This window comes from Taeniopygia guttata, chromosome 2 (assembly GCF_048771995.1).
Source record: "Taeniopygia guttata chromosome 2, bTaeGut7.mat, whole genome shotgun sequence".
NCBI classification, from domain to species: domain Eukaryota; kingdom Metazoa; phylum Chordata; class Aves; order Passeriformes; family Estrildidae; genus Taeniopygia; species Taeniopygia guttata.
The window spans coordinates 110194972-110218710 of record NC_133026.1 but is presented as its reverse complement, the minus strand read 5'-3'; the positions used below and the strand labels follow the sequence as shown (position 1 = coordinate 110218710).

Sequence of the window (23739 nt, the reverse complement as noted above, 5' to 3'; positions counted from 1 at the left end):
GCACAGCACCTGACCAGATGTGCCCAGTCCAGGCACACATCTGGTCAGGGAGACCAGAGGTATTCCACCCCAATGGAGGCTTCTGTGCCAGCAACAACGCATTTCAACCTTGATCTGAAAACCAAGCTGCTGCTTTGCAAACATGCCGCTCGCTTCTGACCCCTCTGATTTGGCCGAAAGCAAACAAATGTATCAACAAACCCCTGCACCTCATTGGTGCAATACAGTGGAAATTCCCCTTTTTCAGCATGTCAAGATACCATCAGCTAATAATCCAGAGACAGGCAGTCGTGTTTAAAAATCCAGTTTCAATCTTCTACACAACTCTGTATCTACTATCTTGAAGCTCTCGTCTTTCTGTGTTTCCATTCTTTTCTCCATGGAAACCCCTTTTATAGGGAACAGGTTTTTCATCTGTTTTTCAGGGTACTTATATTTTCTATATAGTATTTGTATAATGTGTCTATCCATGCCACGCTTATAAAAATAAGCATGTCTGTCTCACTGTAAAAAATGTGATCATGTCACTGTGTTTATTAGACATAGCCCACATATGAAATACCGGATATCTTTTGCTTCAGGTGGTTGTGGCAGATCACAGACATGACATAAATGACTTGTTCTCCTCTTGGAATCAAAGATGTGCAATTCTGCATTTTTCCAATTATGTCAGCCACCTGTGAAGGAACACCACTATTCATTGACTAGATTACTAAGAAATTGTGTTGTTTTGATTTTCTACATGGGAAGTTAACAAACTCAAATAATATTAATTGCTTAATCTCTTCACTTCTAGAGATATCAAATAGCATATATCTGAGCAGTTCTACAGATGAATTTTCTGCCTTTCCATGAGAGGATGGACAAAAGAGAAATACTTTATTTTTTTTAAAAGAAAAAAGGAGAAAAATCCTAAAGACTCTGACAAGAAAATACCAAGCAAAAGAAGCATTGAAGAAATTATATTAAAAGCTTGCTAGGGACCACTTTCAGTTAATAGAAAGTATGTGTATTTCTGTTCTCAAAAGACAAATCACCTCTTATGAAGTGATTGCACCAGGAAAAGTAGATCTTACCAAAAAAACAAAAAAATAAATTCTTGCAAAAAACCTGCTGCTGCTTCAGCTGCTTCTGAAAGGAACTTCAGTTTTCATGAACTGCATGATCTCCAAGAAGCAATTCCAAGCAGATGATAGTATCTGATCTTTGGCTCCAAGGCCATTCCTATATGTACTTTAGAAATAGTGCCCACACTGGCTTTACAGCTCTGAAGTTTTGTAGAATTTTATCTTCTGAGTAAGCCTCATCCCTCTTATCAGGTTCTCTCACTCTGCTATTGTTACATTCTTTCTTTGAAGATGTTAAGGCAGAGCCAACATCTTTCCAATGAGAAGGATCTGACTGGTGATCTCCCCCCTCCCCCTTTTCCATTCATTTGAATATTTACATGTGTATATATAAGTGTCCAGATTTCATGAGAGGAAAATGTTGAACATTGATCAGTTGGACAAAACTGATCCATCAAGCATTCAAAGAAGCTGCCTCTCTGTGGAGTAACCAGAGAAACTGAACGTATGTAAAAGACATTCTATACATGTCTTTCCTTAATTTGAGAAAATTTTGAAGGATATAGATGTTTTCTTTACAGAGCAGCAGGAGAACATTTCTGCATTTCATTAATATGTGAAGCCTAGCTCCTCCTTTCACATGATCTTTCTTGTGATAGGGAGACTCTGTAAATGTTCTTAAATGCTTCCCTTGCTTGGTGAGAGCAAAAGTGATAAAAAAAATTTAAAAATATTTTCATTAAATGGAAGCCAAATGCTCTTTAACACGAGCCATGCTAGCTCAAAACACCTATTTCATGTTAGCTCCCTGTTTTGCTCCTGTTGTTTCTCACCCATATGATGTAAGACAGTGTTAGGTAAGACAATGCAAAAATCACAGTAACATACTCATTTATCATAGATGCTGTTGTTGAGTCAACTACACAGCCTACAGCATGCCCAGGATAATTTTAAAGTAGAATACTACCTGAATCCACAAAACCAGACTGTTTTTTGTCCATAAATTTCTTCAGGGCTTACCTGCAACCTCCACCATTGGCCTACACTAAAAGACTTAAGATACAAGATTTCATCCCTGTACATCAGCTGATCCCTGGCAACGCTTTGCATGAATTATTCTTCTTGGCAGTAAATAATTCAAAGTCTTTTAAAACTCCTTCACTGAGGAGAGTCTGAATTTAGCATTATGCAAACAGAAATGAGAAGTCCACATTAAACACTTTCTCCAGGCGCTGGAACACTCAAAGTTGAGTAATTATGACTCCCCGTGGTTTCACAGGTTAAGAGAAACTGAAGAACAACTTTGAAGTTGCTTGTTGATGTCACAGATTTAAGTGTTTTATGTACTTGCTGTACCAAGTTCCTAAAATAAACTGTCTCAGAGAAGTTGCATGGGGAATAACGGCTATCCAGCCAAGAATCTTGATTTCTGCAGTGTTTTCAGGCAGTGCAAGAACAAAACAGAATGGTTATGTCCCCTTCATACTGCTCCTGCCCCCAGTAATTAGCATCACGTGAACCTCCTGAACTAGAGGCTTCATACCAGACATTCACATTCAACAGGTACGGATCGACCTCTGAGCCTGCCCAAATCAAACATGATCTGTGGTTTAAACTGCTATTGCCAAGAACTCTATCAATATCACATCCTAGTAGTAGTTTTACTTCAGAAGTACATGAAAAACATTTCAAAGTTGTTAAATTTACTGGCAAGGGAAAGAATTCTAATCAGCATCATTTTCTTCAAGTCAGTTTATCTTGAATATTAACTAGTAGGCACATCTATGAGCAGAAGACAGGAGTATCTAAGGCAAACAGTCTATCCTCAAGCCTTGCAGTGTCAGCAGTCAAATGAATCCTGCAATCTCTAAAAATACCAACTCTCATTACCTTCTGTTAGGTATAGTAAATTATTTCCATAATATTTACAATGAAACAAACAGAAAAAAACAGGTACGTTGAAGCCATAAAATTACCACCAGTGGAAAAGTGGAAGCCTTTGTTTCCACTCTCTTGTGTCTTTGCAGGCAATCTTTACTTTTTGCTGGATATGTATTCCTGCAAAGTGAATAAAGACTTAGAAATCAATTTAATTAAACTCAGTAATAAACTTTCTTCTTTCCCAAGTGTTAAAAACACTTAATGATTCAGATTTAGTTTGTAAAAAATTATGAGGTGTTCATTTAAAGAAGTTGCTCAGGTACTGCAAAGAAAACCAAAGGCAAGCCTACACAGGCAGGGGCAGGCAGGGCTGAGTTCTTTTGCCTGTTTTGTTCCCGGCTGGCCAGACAGAAACCAGCTCCAGCCCAAAACACACAATCATTTTCATGTGATGTGTCCAAGCTAATAGGCCTTATTTAGATACAGCACTGCAATAATACTTCCACATGGCCACAAGATCAGAGCAGGCCCCTGTCATATGTCTCAGTGGCCAGGCAGTGGTGAGCTCTGTCCTGTACCACACACGCTGCTTTGAAAGCTTTTATCACTTTGTGGGGGTTGCTTTCCCTAAAGCAAGTGACAATTCTCACATCGAATCCCTTGCTTTCAGGATTGTAAATATGTACCTTAAGACACTGGACCCAAAGAAATTAATATCTAGTTATAAAGAAATCTGGGTTCAGTCCTGCTAATGCTTGCCCTGACACAAAGCTCCTTTGAAATCCAGTGTGACTATTCTCATGAGCAACGTCCAGTGGTAAGATTCTTAGAACCAGCCCCCGTCAATATTTTATTTTTGAAATTAAATTGCTTATACTGCAGTGCTGAAGTTTCATGGGATTCTGTATGCAAACAAATACCAACAAGCATATCAGCACTTCTCTAAACACTGCTTCCTGAAGTACTTAATGCAAGTCTGCTGCTGGAGATGTTTCACATACCAAGTTATACACTAAGTTCACAGCACATACACGTACAGTTACAAAAGCAAAGTCTAATTTTACAAAGACTCCAAAATGATGTGTTCAGTTTTTGACATGAATAATCACCTCCAGGAGCCAGCAGCCTGTGTGTCTACATCTTACTTGGTCTCTTGGTCAGAGAGCAAAAAGCAAAGTTAGAATGTAATTCTGGGGTTTTATTTTAAAGGTAACAGGAAATTTTGCTCTCAGGACACTACAGCACCAGAAGCAGGCCACTTACAAAACACCCCATCTCATCCCATTCTATCCTACCATACAACTGTCTCAAAATACAGGACAACAATGTGCAGTGTATTATGTATCCCAAAACCACCCAGGTAGTTCAATGATTGCCTCTCCTTGCATCTACTTTTTTATTTTGGTCCTTTTTGCTTCCGACTGATATTAATAAGATACATAAGATGTTAATAAGATACATAAATATGCTTATTTCACCATGTCAGGATTAGATTTAGTTAATTTGTTTTTTCACTAGTTACACATTTCAATTGACAGACAAGTGTTTGAAGAGAAATGGCATTTGTTTTTAACATAAGTACAAATTCAATGCAGAGTAACACGAACTACATTTCAGCATTCAAAGCTCTCAAGTAGGAGTTTAAGAGAATAGAAGCTTGGAACTGTGATAGAGGAAACTTCCACTAAGTATCCAAGTCCAATTTCCAATTAATGTAAACTAAAAGTGCCAAATTATAATCTAAAACAAATACATCCCTCATTCTCTCCCCTCCCTGCCTCCAGTAGTTTAACAGTATCCAGCCCAACTTTTTCTGAATTTGGTTGAGTAAACAAAGAGACAGCTGACATTAAGATAATTTCAAAAAGATAGAAAATAGGACTAGAGATGAGGTATAATGCAGTTTTGTTACAATTAACTGATGTATTTATGAAGTGCCTTGAGGGACATATAGGTAAGGAAAGCAGCTGTGACAATGCAGATGTATCCTCTGTCCAAACATTATGGTTTCATGAAATAACCTTTTTCCTACATGAAAAGCACATCCTACTAAGTATACATATTTTTTTTTAAAAAGCAAATAAAAGGCAGAATTTCTAGGAAGACAGATAGCTAGCTATGAAGCTTCCTAAAGAAATCTCAGTTTACATCCATACAGGAATGAGCTTTGTGTCCAGAACATCTTAAAATTTAAACAAATGAGAAGACTACACTAGTACAGTTGCAGATGTCTGTAGTCTGGAAAGGATCATACCAGTGCAGATTTACATCTTCCCAGAGCAGACATGAAACAAGCTGCGGCAGTCCGAGACTTACACATGCTAAGCATTCTACAGTAACAGGTCAGGAGAAGAAAATAGGAGGAAACAAAGAGAAAAGTTGAATCACACCCTACTTAAAAGTTTTTCTGGTACAAAAGTCTTCATGTAGGTTAAGGTCTACACAGAAGGATACAGCTGCATAAATGCAAAAGCTTGTGGTTTAAAAACGATAGAGGAAACCTGAAAAGAAAAACGGAACTAAGTTTGTAGGAGAGAGAAACAAGAAGAAAACAGGAAAACAAAACCAAATGTAAAGTAAGAAAAAAAAACTTGCAAAGGAAAAGATAAATGAGAACAAAAAAAGGCAGTGAATCAGAATCATATCGAACTAGGACTTAATATTGAACTTCATTTCCCCTTTGCTACCAATCCATTTACATCTAAACTATCAATAGTTGTATCTGGAGCCATAATAAACCCCAAATAAAATATCTTCCCTTAGTTTTTGAATTGCATCCAAAAAGAGTTTAAAACATTTCAGAAGCAAATTGGGGAACTCAGAAAAGATTTGCAGCTATCAATGAAGATAAAAACCAGATACAGACCTTTGCAAAACAGGAAAAAGTATTTTGCAAAAGGATATGGTCAAACACGAGAGGCAGCTGGAGGCTAAAACTCAGGTAATGAATGCTGAAATACATAACAAAAGCATTTCCTCTTTTATAATTTGGGTGGAGGGTAGTGAAGAGAGAAGTAATGTTCCCACTTCAAAGTTCCCCTGAATTTTTATGAAGAGGAGTCTTTTGAGCCTACAGCCTCTACCAACCAGCTGCTTTACTAGAAATCTCATTTTTTGCTACCCCTTAAAATTCAGGTAAATAATCCAATTCAGAAAATAATCACAAGCATAGACTAAACATTTTGAAGAATTCCAGAAAGGGTTGCGCTGAAGAGGAACTTAGGGAACTGAAGACTGAATGCTATACAGTTAATAGAGACTTTTCCACTGAAATATTATACCCGTGCTCCCAACAACAGATGAGCATTCCTGAACTACTTTGCTTACCAGAAAGTATGCACTTTATTGGTCTTATCATTGATAAGACATTGCTCAGGCCTTCCTAGTGCTCTAAACATGAAAATATTAAGTGAAAACACAACTGAAGCCCTGAGCAACACTAGAGGCATCATGATACACATTTAGTTGTTATCTGAGCTGTCTTGAAGGTATCTGTCAAAGTCTCTCAAGCTGCCAAAGACAGATGACCACAAGAATGCCCTGTTCTCCCGTTACCCCCCAAGGTTTTTCCTACAGCAGTGCAGCCAGCACTCTACTGACTCCACTTTGTTCTGCAGTGCTACAGCAAGTGTGGCCCCTTCTCCTTACTCACCATGGGGGATAGATGTGGATGACATCCTGTGGTCTGCTCTTCAGGTGAGCTGCTGTCTCTCTTGTGAAGAGGACTTTGAGTATTGGCTCCTCTGCATTGATGACAGCATCCTCAGGTGAAAGCATAGCAGGAGACTGTTCCAGCTGCTGGCAGATGGCAACTTGTATTGTGCACTCCTCAAATATTTCTAAGATCTTCACAATTAAAACACCAGATTTATCTGTAAAGAAAGTGAAAATGAAAAATAAAAATGCAAAGTCTGTATGAGAAGCAAGAAAGAAGTTCTAGCACTCTAAAGATGTGCATCCCTCTGTGCTCTGCACATCTGTCCGACCCTGATAAATCCACATGAGTAGAATACACAGCCTTATCAAAAGGCCTATATTAAGCTTTTGCAGTAATTTTTGTTTTCTCTAGAGATACTATTAATTGTAAAGAAAAAAATCCCACCTGTACTTCTTCCAAATATCAATGAATTCACAAACTCCCTACAAGAAGCCCTCTCCCACCACTCCTGGACATTTAAATCTTGCAACTCATTGACTTTGTTCAGGTTTTTTTATTAGATACTGCAAAAAATGCATTTATTTAAAAACAGAATAATCAAGCACTGTGTTAAAAGTGAAGTTGTGTTTGCCCTCCTTGACCTTTCTCAAAGCAGCAGCTGTCAGGAACCAAATTAGAACACAAAGCATCTAAAAGCTGATGATTCACATTGAGGGACAAATGTGGAGAAAGAAGGAGTAAATGCACTGTCTAAAAATAATTATTGCAAAACTGATCATCCATTTTATCAGTAGACAGTCAGGGTAGTCAGAAGGCTCTGTTTTAAAGCAACATGAACAGATACAAGCATCTACATGGACTGATTCTTAGCACTTTTGTCTCTGCTGAAGAAGAAACAACTTTGCACTGAAATGAAATTACCCCTGGGTCCCTTTGCACCCTGCACAGGGCAGCAGCTACTCAGACAGACCTTGGTCTGAGCTGTAAGATTATTTAAGATTTATTCTCATTCTCACCTAGCCTTACTCAGATCTGCACTCCGGTCACTGAGGAGAGAATTGTTGTTACCCAGCCGAGTGCTACAAGCATTTAGTGGGGCAGAAAAGGGTTGCAGAGGACAAGGGCAGCAGAGCCCCAGTTCTACCCTTTTTGATCAACAAGTTGCATTGGGAAAAACACATATCCCAAGAAAAACAGCTGATATAAATTATTGTCATCCCACAGCAAAGAAGAAACAGGGGAGGAACAGTGAACGTGATACTGGAACTTAGCAGCAGAGCTGTACTAGTTATTTGTTTGTTTATTTTAAGGCTCATTTCACAACTGTGAATGTTTTTCCTCTGGAAAAATAAATCAAAATATTTTAGTTTGAGTTTATGAGAAACTTCAAAAAAAAATTAACCCAACCCTCAAGAAACCCAAACCAAAGAAACTGGGCCCTAAAATCTTTGAAATTTATTTAATAAAGTTGAATTATACAAAAATAAAATAAAAAATTCTGTTCCTATTTTTATTAAATTTCATTCTGAAACTGAAATAAAGCAAATTGGAAATATAAAACTAAATTGTTCTCAAAACCACTTTCATGTGAACCATTTTTCATCACATGCAACATGCTTCTGCAAAGCATTCTGCTTCCCCTGAACTGGTATTTTCCAGCTCTATAAAGGGTTCCACCAGACAGTCTGACACAAGATGTACATAAGCCACTTCTGTCCAAGCCATTACAGCCTGACCTCCTTTTCCAGATCTGAGAAGTAGGAGAATGAACCCTTTCTGCCAAGTCCTTTGAAACTGACTGATGAAGAGAGATGGTTGTCCCTGCTGCTGCTCCTCACTGCTGTCACCTTCTCAGCGAAAGCTGTGACATCACAGTGCCACTGTAGATACTCACTACACTGTGATAATGTTTGCTTATGTGAAAATTCTGACAAGGGTGAGCACCAACTAGTTTTCTATGCCTGAAGGGAAGGGCTTAGAATATTCACACTTGAATTCTGTTTTGCTTGACTAGCTGCAGTTGTGGTCCTATGTCAATCCCAAGTCATTTGGCACACATAAACAAATTCTGCTAACCACAAAAATTCTCATCCTTTAAACTAACTAAGCATTTACCTCTTCCCTCTAGACTTACAACACAATTTGCATTTACATCCACTTTAAAAATCAAGAAACAAAAAAATCAGTCTCAATTTTCAAATGCACCAACAGTTTATTTTAAAAAAGTATTAAGACAGCTTGTAAGAGGGACTGCTCATCAGACTGCTCATCACTTCTGAACCAAGCATTTCTTATGTGCAGAATTTTATGACAATTCTTACTGCTCAGCAACTTATATGTTACTCATCTGATACAGCAGGTTGAAGACAATGGAAGACAGCTTAATAACATTTTTCTTTTAAATACCTCTGACATTAAAACAATTAAAAACACGAGGTAAATCAAGAACTAGATCTCTATGAAAGTTTCTAAAGGACACTGGAGTAAAAAATATCCTACCACAACACCAGAGTACCTTGCAAGCCTAAAGCTGGTGGAAACACTGGGAGCTGATTCTAAATGAAGCAGAATGCTTCTAAACTAAAAGCATCTCAATTTCGACCAGTAGCCAAGTCTCACATTTGGCACACATGCACATTCTACAGAACCACAGTCTATTTGTTTATTTAGATGCACAGAGATAGTTTAGTTTAATTACTCTGAAATTATTATTACTGCTGATGATAGTGTTCTCTTGAACAACATGGAAAAGCACTTTGGATTGCTGGCACATGATGAAACACCAAAGTTCAGAATGTAGCTTTGGTTTTAGTACATTTGGCTCTTGTATTGTTATGTCAATCAAAAATAAATCAAACATATGTGGCTGCACACTGAAGGGAAAATTTGTGGGTGAGGAGACAGGCTGGATCACTGCAAATTCTACGGTTTCCAGAGTTTACTTGTTTGTTCATCCATGTGAAAAGCTCACTTTAGGGTTTTGCATTGTTCTCCTTCACCCTCAGATAACTTACATAAATTCCCACTTGCTTGCTGAAGTTATCATTCACTTACTTTCATTTACAAAGCAGAACTAAAGCTCAAGAAATTAAAAAATAGAGACGTGCATGTTTCATGGCAATACTTAAATAAGGAAGATTTTAATCTTAATCTTAAATAAGGAATCTTAAATAAGGAAGAATACCTTACAATTGTGTGCATTTTAAAAGGTGCAATCAATAACTGTGCTGCAATTGTTATGGATTTCTTCAGGCTTAGTTTCTAGGAGAATTAATGAGCTAATTCAGCTAACTGCAAAGCCACTTCCGGATAGTTTACTTACTTCAAGGTAACATCTATTCTCCCACTGAAAGACAAGTACACATGCACACTCACCGAGAGTGAGCATAGAGCTGCCTGGATGCACATAGAAATCTTCCATGAAGCAGCAATCAGAAATGTGAGGACTACTTAACAAAGCTCTTATAGATTCATAGAAGATCTTGAGTTGAAAGGGACCCATAAGTCCAACTCCTCAAGTCCAACTCCCTGCTCCTCATAGGATTACCTAACACTAAATCATACAACAAATGTTCCTTGAAATGAGAGGCTTGGTGCTGTGGGGAGCCTGTTCTAGTGATCAACCATGCTCTCAGTGAAGGACCTTCTCCAAATATTCACTCTGGTTCCAGAGGCCTCTGCAAAGTGAAATGCTTGGGGGAGATAAAGATGGAAACCCAGATCAGCCTGACCAGTGTGAGACACAGGTGCATTTCCCAACAAGACCCTGGGTGCTCTGAGATCCAGTGACAGAGTGCTGCTGCAGCTTACTGGTCCTGGAATGCAGCCTAACGTGGACAGCTGCCCCTTCCAGCATCTCTCCATAGCCTTCACAGAGTCAGCTGGAAAGTCAGAGAAAACATCCACTGACACAGGATGAAGGATCACTTGAAATATCTGGCTCCATGAGTAAAAACAGAGAGTTTATTCATCCCAGGGGCATGAAAGGCAGAAAGGCACTGATAAATCTGGCTGAGTATGAATTTTGCAGAGTATTTGAGATGTACAACATGTGCCCTCTAAAGAACACTATCTGAAAGGAGGGGATCAGCTACCAAGGCCTGCAATGCTCCCTCACTTCTCATAGAATTCTCCATAAGAAGAAAAATCTTCACAAAGACAGGCAGTAACATGCTGGCTACTACTGAATCAACATATTGGTCACAGAAAGGACAGTGTACAAGAAAAATCAGGTATCAGGAGCTAGATTAGTTAGATCACCCTTTGCAAAACACCACTGTGATAAATGCCACCCTCTGAAAAGCAACAGACAGAAACCATTGCTAGATGGACTATGATCAAACAGATTAGTTCCTTCACACTTTGCAAGTGGTCCAGAAGGAGTGAAATCCATTAGATAGACTGAATGGTGGGAGGAATGATCCATTTAAGCAGGGAAGCATCTTTGGTGAAGCTTTGCTGTGATTGGTAATAATGTCCCTCATGTCCCAGACAAGAAACAAGAATCTCTGACAAAGATGAAGAAATCCTGATCCAAACCTGGGCAAATGGAACATCAACCTCTCACTGCTACTATTAGCAGAACCTTTGAAATCACAGGGAAAGGTCTTCTTGGCAATAGCAGTAATGCAGCAAACCTGGCAATGACCTTGGGCATAATTTCCAAAGAAGACTGAAGATCCATAATTGTCTGATCAAAACAGGTCTATATCGAATGCATGGGTTCAGAAAAACAACCAGTAACTTTTTGGTAGGACAAAAACTTAGTTAGAACTACTAAAAACATAGACAGTAATTCTGGTTTAGAAAGTCCCAGAGATCTGTGGGAGGTATTTGGGACTATATTTTTGGAAAATACCATTAAGTGTTAGTCCTGTTATCATTTTTTCTAGGCATTTTTGTAGCTCTTGTCACTGCCAGAAACAGGATCCTAAGCTAGAGGCACTTTGGTTTAAACCACCTAAGAGATCTGCTCTGACATACGCAGCTAATTATTTAATTCCAGGTGTCCTCTGGGTTGTTGTTTTCTCACTCCAATTTGCAACCCAGACATGAAGTAGCTCAAAGATAATTCCAGTGCCTGGGAGATGAACAAACAAATTTCACACTGAATGCACTAGTTTCCTTGGGTACTTATTTTCATTTTTGTTTATTACTTTAGTACACAGGGTGATGCTGCCCTTCAGTCATATACCATACCATACACCATGACATCAAAATATATTTTGATGCAGTACTTTGCAGATGTCCTGAATTTACTCTGAATTCCAGAAGGGTTAAAAAGAAACAAAAAGAAGGAAAAAAAAAAGAGGTGGGGGAAGAGCAAAATAAAGCTCCCCATTCCTTTGGAGCTCACAGACCCTGAGGTCTTGAGCCCTTTGAAGACTTCAGATGACTCTACAGTCTCTGGCAGACTGAATGCCCTTAATCTTCAGACCTAACTCAGTGGCTTCACAGCAGACACATATATTTAAGCCACATCAACACTGAATATACATGGTCACAGATGATGCACTGGCCATGCCAAGGGCAGCCTAGGAGCGAGGCTAAGAAGAAAGCCAGCCTGCTTTGACTCTCAACAACCAAAAAGCAGTTTGGAGACGAGAAAAGAAAAAAAACATTGAGGAGCACAATTTTAAAAAAACAAATGTTCAGACATTCTGGCTTCAGTGCCTGAAATACAACTCTAAAGTTTGTTTTAATAACTCTGTAACTACCAATAAGGAAGACAAATGAGGAGGAAAATATAGAAATTATCATCTCTTGGGAACCACATATTTTATGTTTCTCTAGTGACACAGTGACAGGAAGCTGAACACACTGCAAGGAGAGGACCCATGGCGCTTGATGTATGGAAATGCATCAAATGTCAATATCAGTAAGACCACATAGAGTTTCACCTCACTCCAGTGCATTTTGCTAAAATGCTACTGTTCAAGTGTTCCAAAAGAGCACCTGTAGCCTTAAATGGAAAGTAATCAAAGGGAACGAACTCTCTTTAGAGCTGGTCAATAAAACTCCAGCAGCAGAGCAATCTCTACAAGACCTACAGTGTGAGACAAAGTGTTTCAGGACAGCAAGCTGAATTCTGCATGGTTTGAATGTGTCAGCTGGAATAACCAGTGCACCTCCCTGCAGATGAGACCAGCAGAAGTAATGTAACACCACCACAGCAACAAGAGCAAAACAAAGCCAAGTTTAATCTATGACAGCAGGTACTCCCAAATTTTTCAATTTTCCATTCTTCCTGAAAATGTAAAAATCCTGCCACGTTGTAAGAATGCATTTCACCCACAGGACTGAAGGATGTGATGTGCCCATCTGAATATAACGGAATGTAACAATTACATAACACAAGGCAGAAATAATTTCATAAAGGCCACAGTGCCAATACAGAAAACAGGGAACTACAACAACATAGAACACATCTTAGAAACACAAAACAAAATGGAAGCTTAGGAAAATGCCAAGCAGTAAATGACCCCGCTCCACTGAGCACTGCAGAAAAAACCCCAACTTATATCCAAGCATAAAGAAGAATGGAGTGGAAATTATTACTACTGTGATAATAAAAAGTCTAGAGTAATAAGGACCATATTCATACCTACAAGTATACATGTTAACTATCATGAAAAGCAAGACTGACAAAATAAAACTCCTCCGCCACAAAACTTACCTCACAAGTCACATGGAAAAAAGAGACCAAGCAAGCACAACAAGAGGCAGAAAGAAGACTATTTCACCACCTTCCTTTTAAATCAATTTAAAAATTACCCTTATGCAAGTAGAGCTTTCTGAATAAAGCCATGACAAACTCAAAAGAAGACACAAGGGAGGAAGATGAGCTTGCTTGAAGCCACATTAATATTTGAAGAACTGCTAACAAGAACATGCTTTGTGCAAAAATAGTGAAGGCAACTTGTTCTTACCAGCTAAACAGTCCAATTCTTTATCTTAGTGATAGCTGAATAATATGGGGAAAGGACAGATACTTTTAAGAAAAACAAATTATCATTATTTTTGCTTAAAGAACTATCAAATAAATAGTATACGTGAACTACAGTTTAGAAGCAAATTTTTACTGTACCTGACATTTCTAAATACCCGGGGGAGAAGTTAAGTTATACTGTCTCTTAACTGGGAAACACTTTAGAAATAAGCAGTATGCAAAATACAGGTACTACACACAAATCCAATTTCTACTAATGCTACATAAAAGCTTTTATGAAATAAACTTTCCCACTGAAAGGACAAAGAATTGTGTACAATTAATGGTGGGAATAGTACTCACTGCACAAAGAATGAAAGTCACTCTTTGCCTTTGGTTCAGATGAATAGGTCAAATACAAATTATGGAATTGTAAAGGAAACAAAAACAATTCCACTTCATGCCTTGTTTAATAAAGCAAACTAGCAACACTCTTCCAAATTTGTCTCACTCGGTTATTTTTCAAAGGCATTATTTCATCCCAACATAATTTAACTTCTAATTGTCAAATGTGGTTCCAAAACTGCTGTTAGTAGACACTCTCCTGGGACATCACACACTATCTGCAGTGGAAGAATAGCCAACCACTTTCTGGTTCAAGCCACGAAGTTTTACTTTCATTCTTAAGCATAAAAAGTATAAAATATCAAATTACAAGCATAAATTAAAAAAAAAACATTGTTTTGCTTGGCATCCCATTATTGTTCTTCCTCTTCCCTCCTGTATAACTTGCAGGTGCAGGCATAGCAAACTCAGCAAGCAGGTAGCTACCCAGCAGACCCTTGTAATTCAAAGTCAATGCTGAAAACCAGGTCTGGGTTTCAAGGTTTTCACAGCCTGTACAAAACCATCTGGTTGCTATTCTGGTCTATACATGTTGTTATTCTTCCTGGGCTGGTAACTTCTGAAGCCATTCAAGAAGATTTTTCTCAGAAACACACCAAGTCTCTCATAGGCATGATGGCATCTTGCCATATTTATATAAATTTTTAAAAGTCTGCTGAATTTGGCTGTGCTTTAAACACTACAAATTCTTTATATGAACATATGTAAGCTACTTAAAGAGACTATGCATGTCATTATTGTTTCTCATAGGAAAACAAAAACAATACAAAGAATACTTGTTTGAAGAAGACAAGTTTACATTTAATTTTTTCCTTTCCAATGCTACAACAAATTCAGACAGTTGGCTAGAAAAAAAAAAATTGGCCACTTGCCATGTCTCTTATTTATAGTATTAACTCTTAAGTAATAAAACAAACTATCAAGAACTAAGAAATAAGCAATAACTAGCAAATCTCAGATTTCTGTCTTTTTAGAAGAATTTTACATAGTAAAGGAAACCCTGTTAAGGGCTATCCATGTTTATTTCATCATGCGAGTTTCATGGCATTCAAGCTGTTAAAATAATTTCTTCCCATCATCTTAACTAGTCAATGAAACTGGAAGAGAGGGAGAGATTGTTTATATCCTCTCCTGTAAGCCTTTCAGCCTTCCTGAAAATGTGTGACATAAAACCTTCTCCTCAACTCCAGGGCTTCTCCCTCCTCCCCTCATGTATGCATTCCATTTGCTTCAGTAAACTGAAAATTTGCTGAAGCCCCTTGAAGGTCACTTTTCCCTGAGAGGAAGGAGCTTTTTGGAAGGAAAGATCAATGGGTTTGTTTTATTGTCAGTTTACTACTCAAATTCGGTTGTAACACAATCATGAATCTTAACCTTGGATCAACAAATACCAAATCTTGCACCAGATTACAAATGCTAGAGAACAAAATGTTTCTGCATTTAAGGTAACGAACTGCTTTGACAATAGCTGCAAGACAAACAAAACCAATAAACGGTAGGATGTATAGAAACCAGAATTTCAGAAGTTACAGTAGGAATCTGCATGAGTTTGCTTTAAATATTATTAGTGTCCCCTCCTATAGACAGGGAGGTTGTCTGAACGTAACTCAGAAAACCACTATTTTTTCTTCCAGCAGATGTTGACAGGAAAAAGGTTTGGGTTTTTGTTGTGAGTTTGTTTTTTTTTTTTCTCTCTCTTTCAGCTGTCCAGATCTCTTTGCCCAAACAGGAAACTTCATGGGGAAGTTGCAGCACTGCATACAAAAAAAAGCCTGCAAATGTTTTACAAGCCCTTGCAGAGTCCCCTCAAACCATCAGCTTGGCTGATCAGAGACTTGCTGTTATGTGGCCTTCACCTCAGACCCCCTTTTACATCTTGTGAAGAACAGAAAATTTTTGATTTGTGGCAGAGCCTGACATTTGCCTCTGTTAGAACTGAATCACAGAAAGCATCCAACAATGCTGTGTAGCACAGGCATACTCTGCTATTCCCTCCCTTCAGGCTCTGCCTGGTATGGCTGCTTTGGTTTACAGAAGTGGGATTCACCTTGCAGAAACCCATATCCTTAGTGAGTGCCTATCCCAACACAAGGACCGGCTGTAGAATGTGTCTCTGCCCCAAAATTGTCAAAATCTGAGAAAGCACAAAGGTTTCTTCCACCCTGCAGAATGAGTCAGCCAAAGTGAGACCCTGTGCCCTGCATAAAGAGCAGAAAGTGCGTGCTCTCTGAAAGGAGGTGCTCTCTTCTGGGCAGTGATTCATCCCAGTGACCAAGAGACAGCCAAACCACAATGGTTACTTACAGAAAGGGGTCAGGGAGGTAAAGAGACAGAATCTTTTTTAAAAAAACAAAGCCAAAAACTAGGGGGATTTGAGAAGTAAGGACATGGATACAATCTAAAAGTAAGCAACAGTAAAATAAAGGCATAAAATTCTGCAATATGAAATGTCTAATGGGGGTGACAGCTGGAACTTCTGGAAACATTTTTGCTTAAATCTCATATGTAAGGAGGACTTTAAACCAATCTCATTTAAAATTGCTCCCCGCTGCTTTAGCAATGAACTTCTGGTCTGCATGTCTATAGGATATCCAAAATGACGTGACAGCTCTCCCAGCAACTAAGTTACTTCAATCCTCCACATTAATCTTCAGGATTCTTTAGTGACTCAAATGAGTTTACTATTTGAAAAGTTCTTTCCTTTAATTCTGTGCTGAAGTCAGTAACAGCCCTGGAAACAGTGTGGCTTAGAAATGTTACTGGGCAAAACAGAGGGGAAACAAAATTCAAGAAGATTCTTAGATTAGTGAGAGAGCCTTAACTTGAACCTAAAGAGATGAAAGCTGAAAGTGGCATGCATTTGCTGTGCTGACACTTCACATTCCCAACTAGAAGCAAAGAGAAGTTATCTAGTTACATTACTAAAATTTCAACCATTCCAACTGATGTTCTCCAAACCAAACACCAATTTCATTTTGGTGATACAAAACATTATGGCCATTCTAAGAATACAACTACCAAAACTAAATTTTGCTCTAGATGAAAAAAGTATCTCCAAAATATTATCACAGCTATTTTAATGATTATAATCATTATACTTTGGAATAAGGATTGAGAATTGGAAGTGAAATTGAAGATGTGAAGTTGTATTCCTAAATTTACGGCATGTTCAGCATTTTTCAGAAATTGTAGCAAATGCTTGCAGGGTAAATGAAACAGTAGTTTGTCCTAAAGACTTCTTGTACATTTTTTGTTATGATGGAAAAGGCATATCCCAGAAATAGTTCATCTTCTGCCAAAACTAAATAATCTTAAAGACACTCATCAGAATTCTTTAAAGGTACTTAAGAATAGAGCAAGGTATTTTTCCCATAGCCTTTTTTTCTCATAAAATGCTAACGAATTCTGACTCATTTTTGGAATGAAAAAAGAAGAATCAAAGAAAGGAATTCAGCCAGGGGCAGATGTTTAGCATGAAATATTTCAGCCTAGAAGTTGGTCAAACAAAATGGTGAGCAGCCAAACACAAGGTTTTGTAATGACACATGTGAAACCAGGACGAAAAGAATATTAGCAATGTTGGAGGTCTGTTACTACAAAGTGCATCAAAGATTTTCATTTTATTAAAAAAGGCAAGCCTATTCAATATCTATTTCTGTTCCATATTTGAGAAGCAGCAAGAGGATGTCCTCACATCACATAAGAATGATGAAGTAACCTCTCATGGTTTTAAGTAAGCATGCCTGTAAAATTTTCAGCACAACATTTCTGAAAAGAGCATCTCTGGTTCCCTGATGTCACTTTCTAGAGTGTATTCAGATACTGGTAAAATTCCAGAAGACTGAAAGGATGATGCTACTATTCAGGAAGGGCAAACAAAGTGGCTTACAATAACTGGAGACTAACTAGCCTCATATCAGATCTAGGCAAAGTGGCTGGAAAAATAAGTAAGAAATTAAGGTCAGAAATACAACATACTATTCCACATGGGTGGCATTTTGAACACACAGCATCCAAATGACTAAGGCATGCAAGTCCTCTAAAACTCCAGTGAGAAACTGAGACCAATCTTTAGCCAACAGTTTGGGTGCAACTTTAAATCATACAACCTTCTTATGAAAAATCAACAGTTTTCACTATGAGTAATGCACCCTTTGAGTGGAATGCAAAAAAAATTAAAATCCTGAGAGTTACCTTTGTGAATTGCAGTTAGAGCTTTTTACCAGTGGAGAATTACAACTGAGCAACCGCAGTTCCTGCAGGACTTGCAAGGAAACACTCATGCGATTGTTTCATCAGTGACAGAAAGAAACTGTGTGAACACCAGAAACTCAAGCAAATCTGTGACTAAAAGAGGACAGGCTTGAGCTATACAGTGATCTGAACTGCATGGTTAGTTGGACTACTTACGTAAAAGCAGCCACAATACAGCACAAATACTTCTCTGTGTTGAGGCAGAAGAAACAAAGAGAGTAAATGGAGAGTGGGAAACAGCATCTGAGAAAAAAATAGCTGTAGAGGTTACAAAATCATACTGGACAATCAATTCAAGGTGAAGCCCCAGCACCATGCTGTGACCAAAGCCAAACTAGACTCAAACACTTATCACAGGCCTCGAATATTCTGGAGGCTGAGAAGTGACCTGGACCTGACCAATGATTTTAATGAGACTAAACACATAGAATTGCTACATACTGTATGAAGAACACATAGAATTGCTATTCTTGTTCTTAAGACCCTTTTGAAAAGTTTGAGAGGTACAGTAAAAAGCCATGAAAGTCACTTGAACGCTGATAAAAATGCTTTAGAGACCCTTAAAGAGCTCAGTCTGTTTAGTTTATGAACATTGTTAGGCAGTAGAGGTTTTGTCATGCAAGTGCCAGAAAGGGAAAATGTCACATACTAAAGAGCTCTTTAAGGGAGAAATAAGAAACAAAAGAGGGGAACTGAAGCCAGATAAATTCAGATTTGGATGAAAAAAACCTTTAAAAATTTGGGAGTAGAACTGGGGACAAACTCTTAAGGTAAATGACAGATTCACTTATCCATGTGTTTTCAAATTAAGACCAGAGGACTTTCTGAAAAAGAAATACAAGTCAATATATGCTCAAAAACAAGCAGTTGGCTTAATACAGAATAAATCCTTGACATTTTGTAGACTACAGTCACACACACAGAAGGTGATTAAAAAACTTAACTACTTCTTTATACCTAAACTCTATGAATCCATTACCTCTCAAGAAACACTACTAGAAGGTGGTGCTATCAGTCATCAGTAACTAATTTGCATGACTCCTACTGTTTCTTTTTAAGTGATGTACACACTGTAGATGTAAATGCTTCACACTCATTTCATAGCTGTGCACTATTTGTTCACACTTAGTGCCACTCACAATTTCAGCACTTATCCATGAATTTTTATCCATGTTTGCTTGTTTTCAAGAAGTGATCACAAAGCAAAAAGAACAAGAGGAAAGGTTGATTATAAAGAAAGAAAAAAAACCTCAAAAATCTGAACACCAATAAATTAAAACTTGAATTGTCCTACAACCTGCTGAAAACACTATTTTTTCCATGTGATACTGGAAATCAAGGAGCTGAGAAGAACTTAGATGAAGGCTATTTAAAATATATCCTTTACCTTATACATTGAAATGATGACTGAGTTGTTAGAAACATTCATATTTACCAGAAATATAATTATTAGCTCAGAAGACTATCACTATAGCAGTAAACCCAAGTCAGAAAAGACCAGCAAATAATATAAACTTCACGTTTACCCCTAAATAGGCCATAGATACATGTAGGTATAATGCTTTCACAGTGGAATTGGGTTATGCTTCTTACCTGTGGGGATTTTATCATCTGAAAGACACTGGTGCCTCCAAAAGCTAATGGCAGATCTTTCCCTGTTCTGGAGCCGGCATAACCTCTCAGCTAGCCCGCCTCTGCAGAGAATAAAGGAATGCTCAGTTTTGCCAAGAATCAGTATTTGGTTTGCCAAATGACAAGCCACAGGACAGATGTATATGTATATATATGTATGTATGCTTTGACCCTTAGAGACAGAATCATACAGTAAAATTACGTTTTATAGATTAATTCTCCTAATTTTGAGTCTTCCAACAGAGTTACTCCCAAAAAAACATACACCTAGGGTCAATACATGCAACAAAACATTTTCAGTATCTGCGTGTTCAAAACCTTCATGTTTTCAGTCCTGTCTCCAGTATAAGGAGTGTAAAAAAAGGTTCCTAAGTTTCCCTTACACTTATGAACAGATCCTATTAGAAACCAGAGACAGTTGCAAATTCAAAACAAACCAGTGTAACCACTAGTTATAACAGGTTGGATTTTCTTTTCCCTCACAGATTTGTTTGTCTGTTGGCAAGGAGTGATCACAAAAATATTCTTTTACCCATACTTGACCCTATGATTCATTTCACAAGCTGGGTCAAGTGTGCAGTTTCAGTGGTCTGAACACTCTCCAAGATGAAATTAATTTAGCATTCCCAAGGTGAGGAGCAGAGGAGTGGCATCTAGCACAAATACACTTAAGGTAACACTAAAGCAATTCCTACCCTTGGATTCAAAGCCAGAAGACATAATTTCCCACTTTTAAGAACAAGAAGATGTGTGTGTTGGAAGGTGTCTTTGGGCTACTACAAAGAGCTCTGGACTACTGTGGGAGTGTTTGGGCATTTTTCTTTGGCTTCAAAGAAGTTATTTGCATAAAGACCTACTTCAGCCTTTTGCTGCAGTGTAAAGTTTCTCCACAAGTACTACTGAATATATTAATAAAGATTTCTATTAAGGTTAAATGTGTCATTGAGTTAAAACTGGTTTAGAAATCAACAGAGATAGCATATAACCACCTTATGACTGTTTGTGCGCATGATGGAAATTTTTTGGCATAGTTAAAAAAGACAAATAGCTCGGTAAAGCTCACATCATAAATGTGAAACTGGGAAGACACACACCTGTGGAAATTGAGAATGAGCTAAAAAGGCCAAGCAGGACTTCAGGTAAGTTGTAAAAAAAAAAAAATCTCTCTTCAGTTACCAGTTATTAAGCAATTTAATTTACAGACAAGTCAACACATTATATAAAAAGTAGTTAGCAGTGTCAGCTGAATTTTTAATGAACAACTATATCCTTTGCAAAATAATATTCATCACAAGAATTTTCAGATGCAATGGCTAAACATTTAAGTATTAGATCACAGAATGAACTCTGAACTACAAGAGCCTTATTTAAGCCAAAATGACCTATAGAAGTTTTGCAGTTTACATTGCTACATCTCTATGGCTGGTGGCAGGCAGAGAGGAAAGAAACTCAGAGGAAGAAAATCCCCAAAGCCTCAAAATAGAGAGCCCAGACTTAACAAGCTATGAACCCACGCTTAACAAGATATGAACCCTGCTATATTAAGAAGGAAAACAAACAAAAATGTTTAGAAAATATTGGGCTACAGTGAAGTTCCAGGTAAGCTTAACAACCTTGTTTAATCTTGGTTTTAACAAGGACTTTAAGACAGACAACTAATACAGAAGTGCAATGGAAGCTTTGGTTCCAAGAGCAGCACAGTCAAGCACAAAACAGGATAACCTACTCTGCTGATAACACTGTGTACTTCTACATTTCCCCCCAAACTTGAGCACTGAAGCATTACCACACCACAACACTTGTGGGTAAACAGTTCTACAGACTCCAACAAACTGTCCATCCAGTTTCTCTTCTTACCAGGGAATCATTCTCAGATGCAGTTGTAACTCAGCTTGGCCGGGTGGCCTACATGAGCCATGCTGGAATTGGTAGATGCCAGCTCAGCTAGGCTTAAAAATGCAGCAGTAAAAGGCATTTTCAGATCACCTCTTTAGAAGTCTTACATGCATGGGTCTGCATCTGCACTCCATGGTTGGACTGTAGCAATATACTACACAGTTAGGAGCTCAAACACTTGTTTTGCTGAAAGAAAACTGTTCAACATGAGTGTTCTCCTACTTCATTCCCTCCACAGATGCCAGTCAGAGAAATGTATTTTATTGGTTCAAAGTGTAAGAAAGCCTTAAAGTACCGTCAGAAGAGAGAAGCTATTATTGGCTTACAGCCTAATTTCCCTCTATTTTCCTGAACAGGACTGTGGTTGTGTCCAATCAATCAGTTCCTACTCTTCTGCAAGCCCACTACTGTTACATCTATGGCGGGAATGCCCTGCAGCATGAAGGAAAGAAAGCAAGTTTCTGATTCCATGGCTACTGCGCACAACAGCAAGAATCATTCCTGTTTCAGGTCTGATATGACTACCAGGAGGGTTCCACTGATGCTCACAATTTCATTACTAATTTCCTGACCATAACTGCATTAGGATACCAGATACAAAGGTCCAAGAGAAGTAAAACTCTGACTTTCCTTAGTAGCTCTCCGTGCTAAGTGCAGTGATATTTATTAACCATCATCTTTCCATTCACATTCCAAATGTGGTTAAAAATAGTTTAAACAGAAAACATCATAAAGCAATTTGCATCTGCTTGGTTGCAGAACATAAAATATAACTAGGAATGCATTTATTAGAGGCTCTCAGCTGATCATCAGAAATGTTGTTTTTATACTGTTTCATAGCTCATGAAATTAGAAAGCACAGTTCAAGGACATGCCATGCACAAAATGTCTTTGTATGGCCAGAGCAACAGTTGGTACCTTATGGTTTGTTTCTTTCAAAAAGGTAGAAACAAAGGAGGTTAAACACCACTGCAATCCAGGAGGATCAACCCCCTTTTTAGCTCAAACACATAAAACAAAGGAAAAGATGATTTCTGGTACACAAGGTAACAGATTTGCTGACAACAGCATTTGATAACGACTCCTTCCTTCCAAAACCGTAAAACACTTGTGCATGTACTGTCATACTGTGAACTGTACAGAGTCAGAGCCACTCCTGGCTGTGCAGTAAGAGGTAAGCCAACATCTGGGGGTATGTGTATAAAATTGGCAAATATATTTTGATTACTAATGTATCAATTCTGTAATCAAGGGAACTGACAAATTATTTTATTGAAATAATAAAATCTAGTTTAGGATGTATACTTTCCTGACCAGCAATTCAAACTTGCCCCTAAATGTTTTAATATGAGCAAATTGAACACATTTTGCAAATTGTTAATGTAAAGGCTGCTTGGTGAAGTCAAGCTGCTCAGATAGAATCTCTACTGCCCAAAACTTTTTTATTTTTAATCACAAAACTTCCAGCACAACTATTTTGTTCCTTTAATTCCCTGAAGGCAGACAGATTTAAAAGCAGCAACTCATGTCCTCTTTCCATACTAAATCTGAGTTTGTTGAAATACTGTATTTAAAACAACATATTGCCTTTACTGTCCATGATCAACAATATCCACATGAAAAGCAGCTTTGATGACCATAAGAAAGCTCAGCATCCTGTACAGCAGCTCAGGTTCTGGTAGTTGCCCTTCCCACAAACTTTAACAGCAAGACTGAAGATTTTGTGATAGCTATGACCAAAAAGCTAATACTGAGCCTGATTGGTGGCTTCCAGGCTGGTTCCTATCTCCCAACTCCAACAAGGTTAATAGAAAGCAACAAGAAAAGAGCATCAGTGAGTCTGCCATGTGTTGAAAAATAATTTTTAATCTTTCTGAAGTGTTGGAGATCTCTTTGTGTTTATTAATTAAGGTTTTAATTCAGCAGGGCACTTACCAAAATAACCCCCTATTCATTCAAGTTTACTTCTTTACACACTTAATTTGAAGTCAACATTCTTTACTGAGTGGCCTCCTCAT

At 38.0% G+C, this 23739-nt stretch overlaps 1 protein-coding gene across 5 annotated transcripts in view; it reads right to left on the bottom strand.

The window, feature by feature from the left end:
* The window catches only part of SPIDR (scaffold protein involved in DNA repair), a 194267-nt gene that overhangs the window by 113840 nt on the left and 56688 nt on the right, over positions 1-23739 (bottom strand). For all 5 annotated transcript variants that reach the window (XR_012054123.1, XR_012054124.1, XR_003958854.4 and 2 more), the window contains exons 7-8: positions 19787-19887; positions 6601-6820 (exon numbers count right to left, since the gene is read on the bottom strand). Coding sequence is in view for 2 of the 5 variants with exons in the window: in XM_030266178.4 (XP_030122038.4) it covers positions 6601-6820; positions 19787-19887 (321 nt within the window). In the remaining 3 variants the exon portion in view is untranslated. The remainder of the gene's footprint in view (positions 1-6600; positions 6821-19786; positions 19888-23739) is intronic.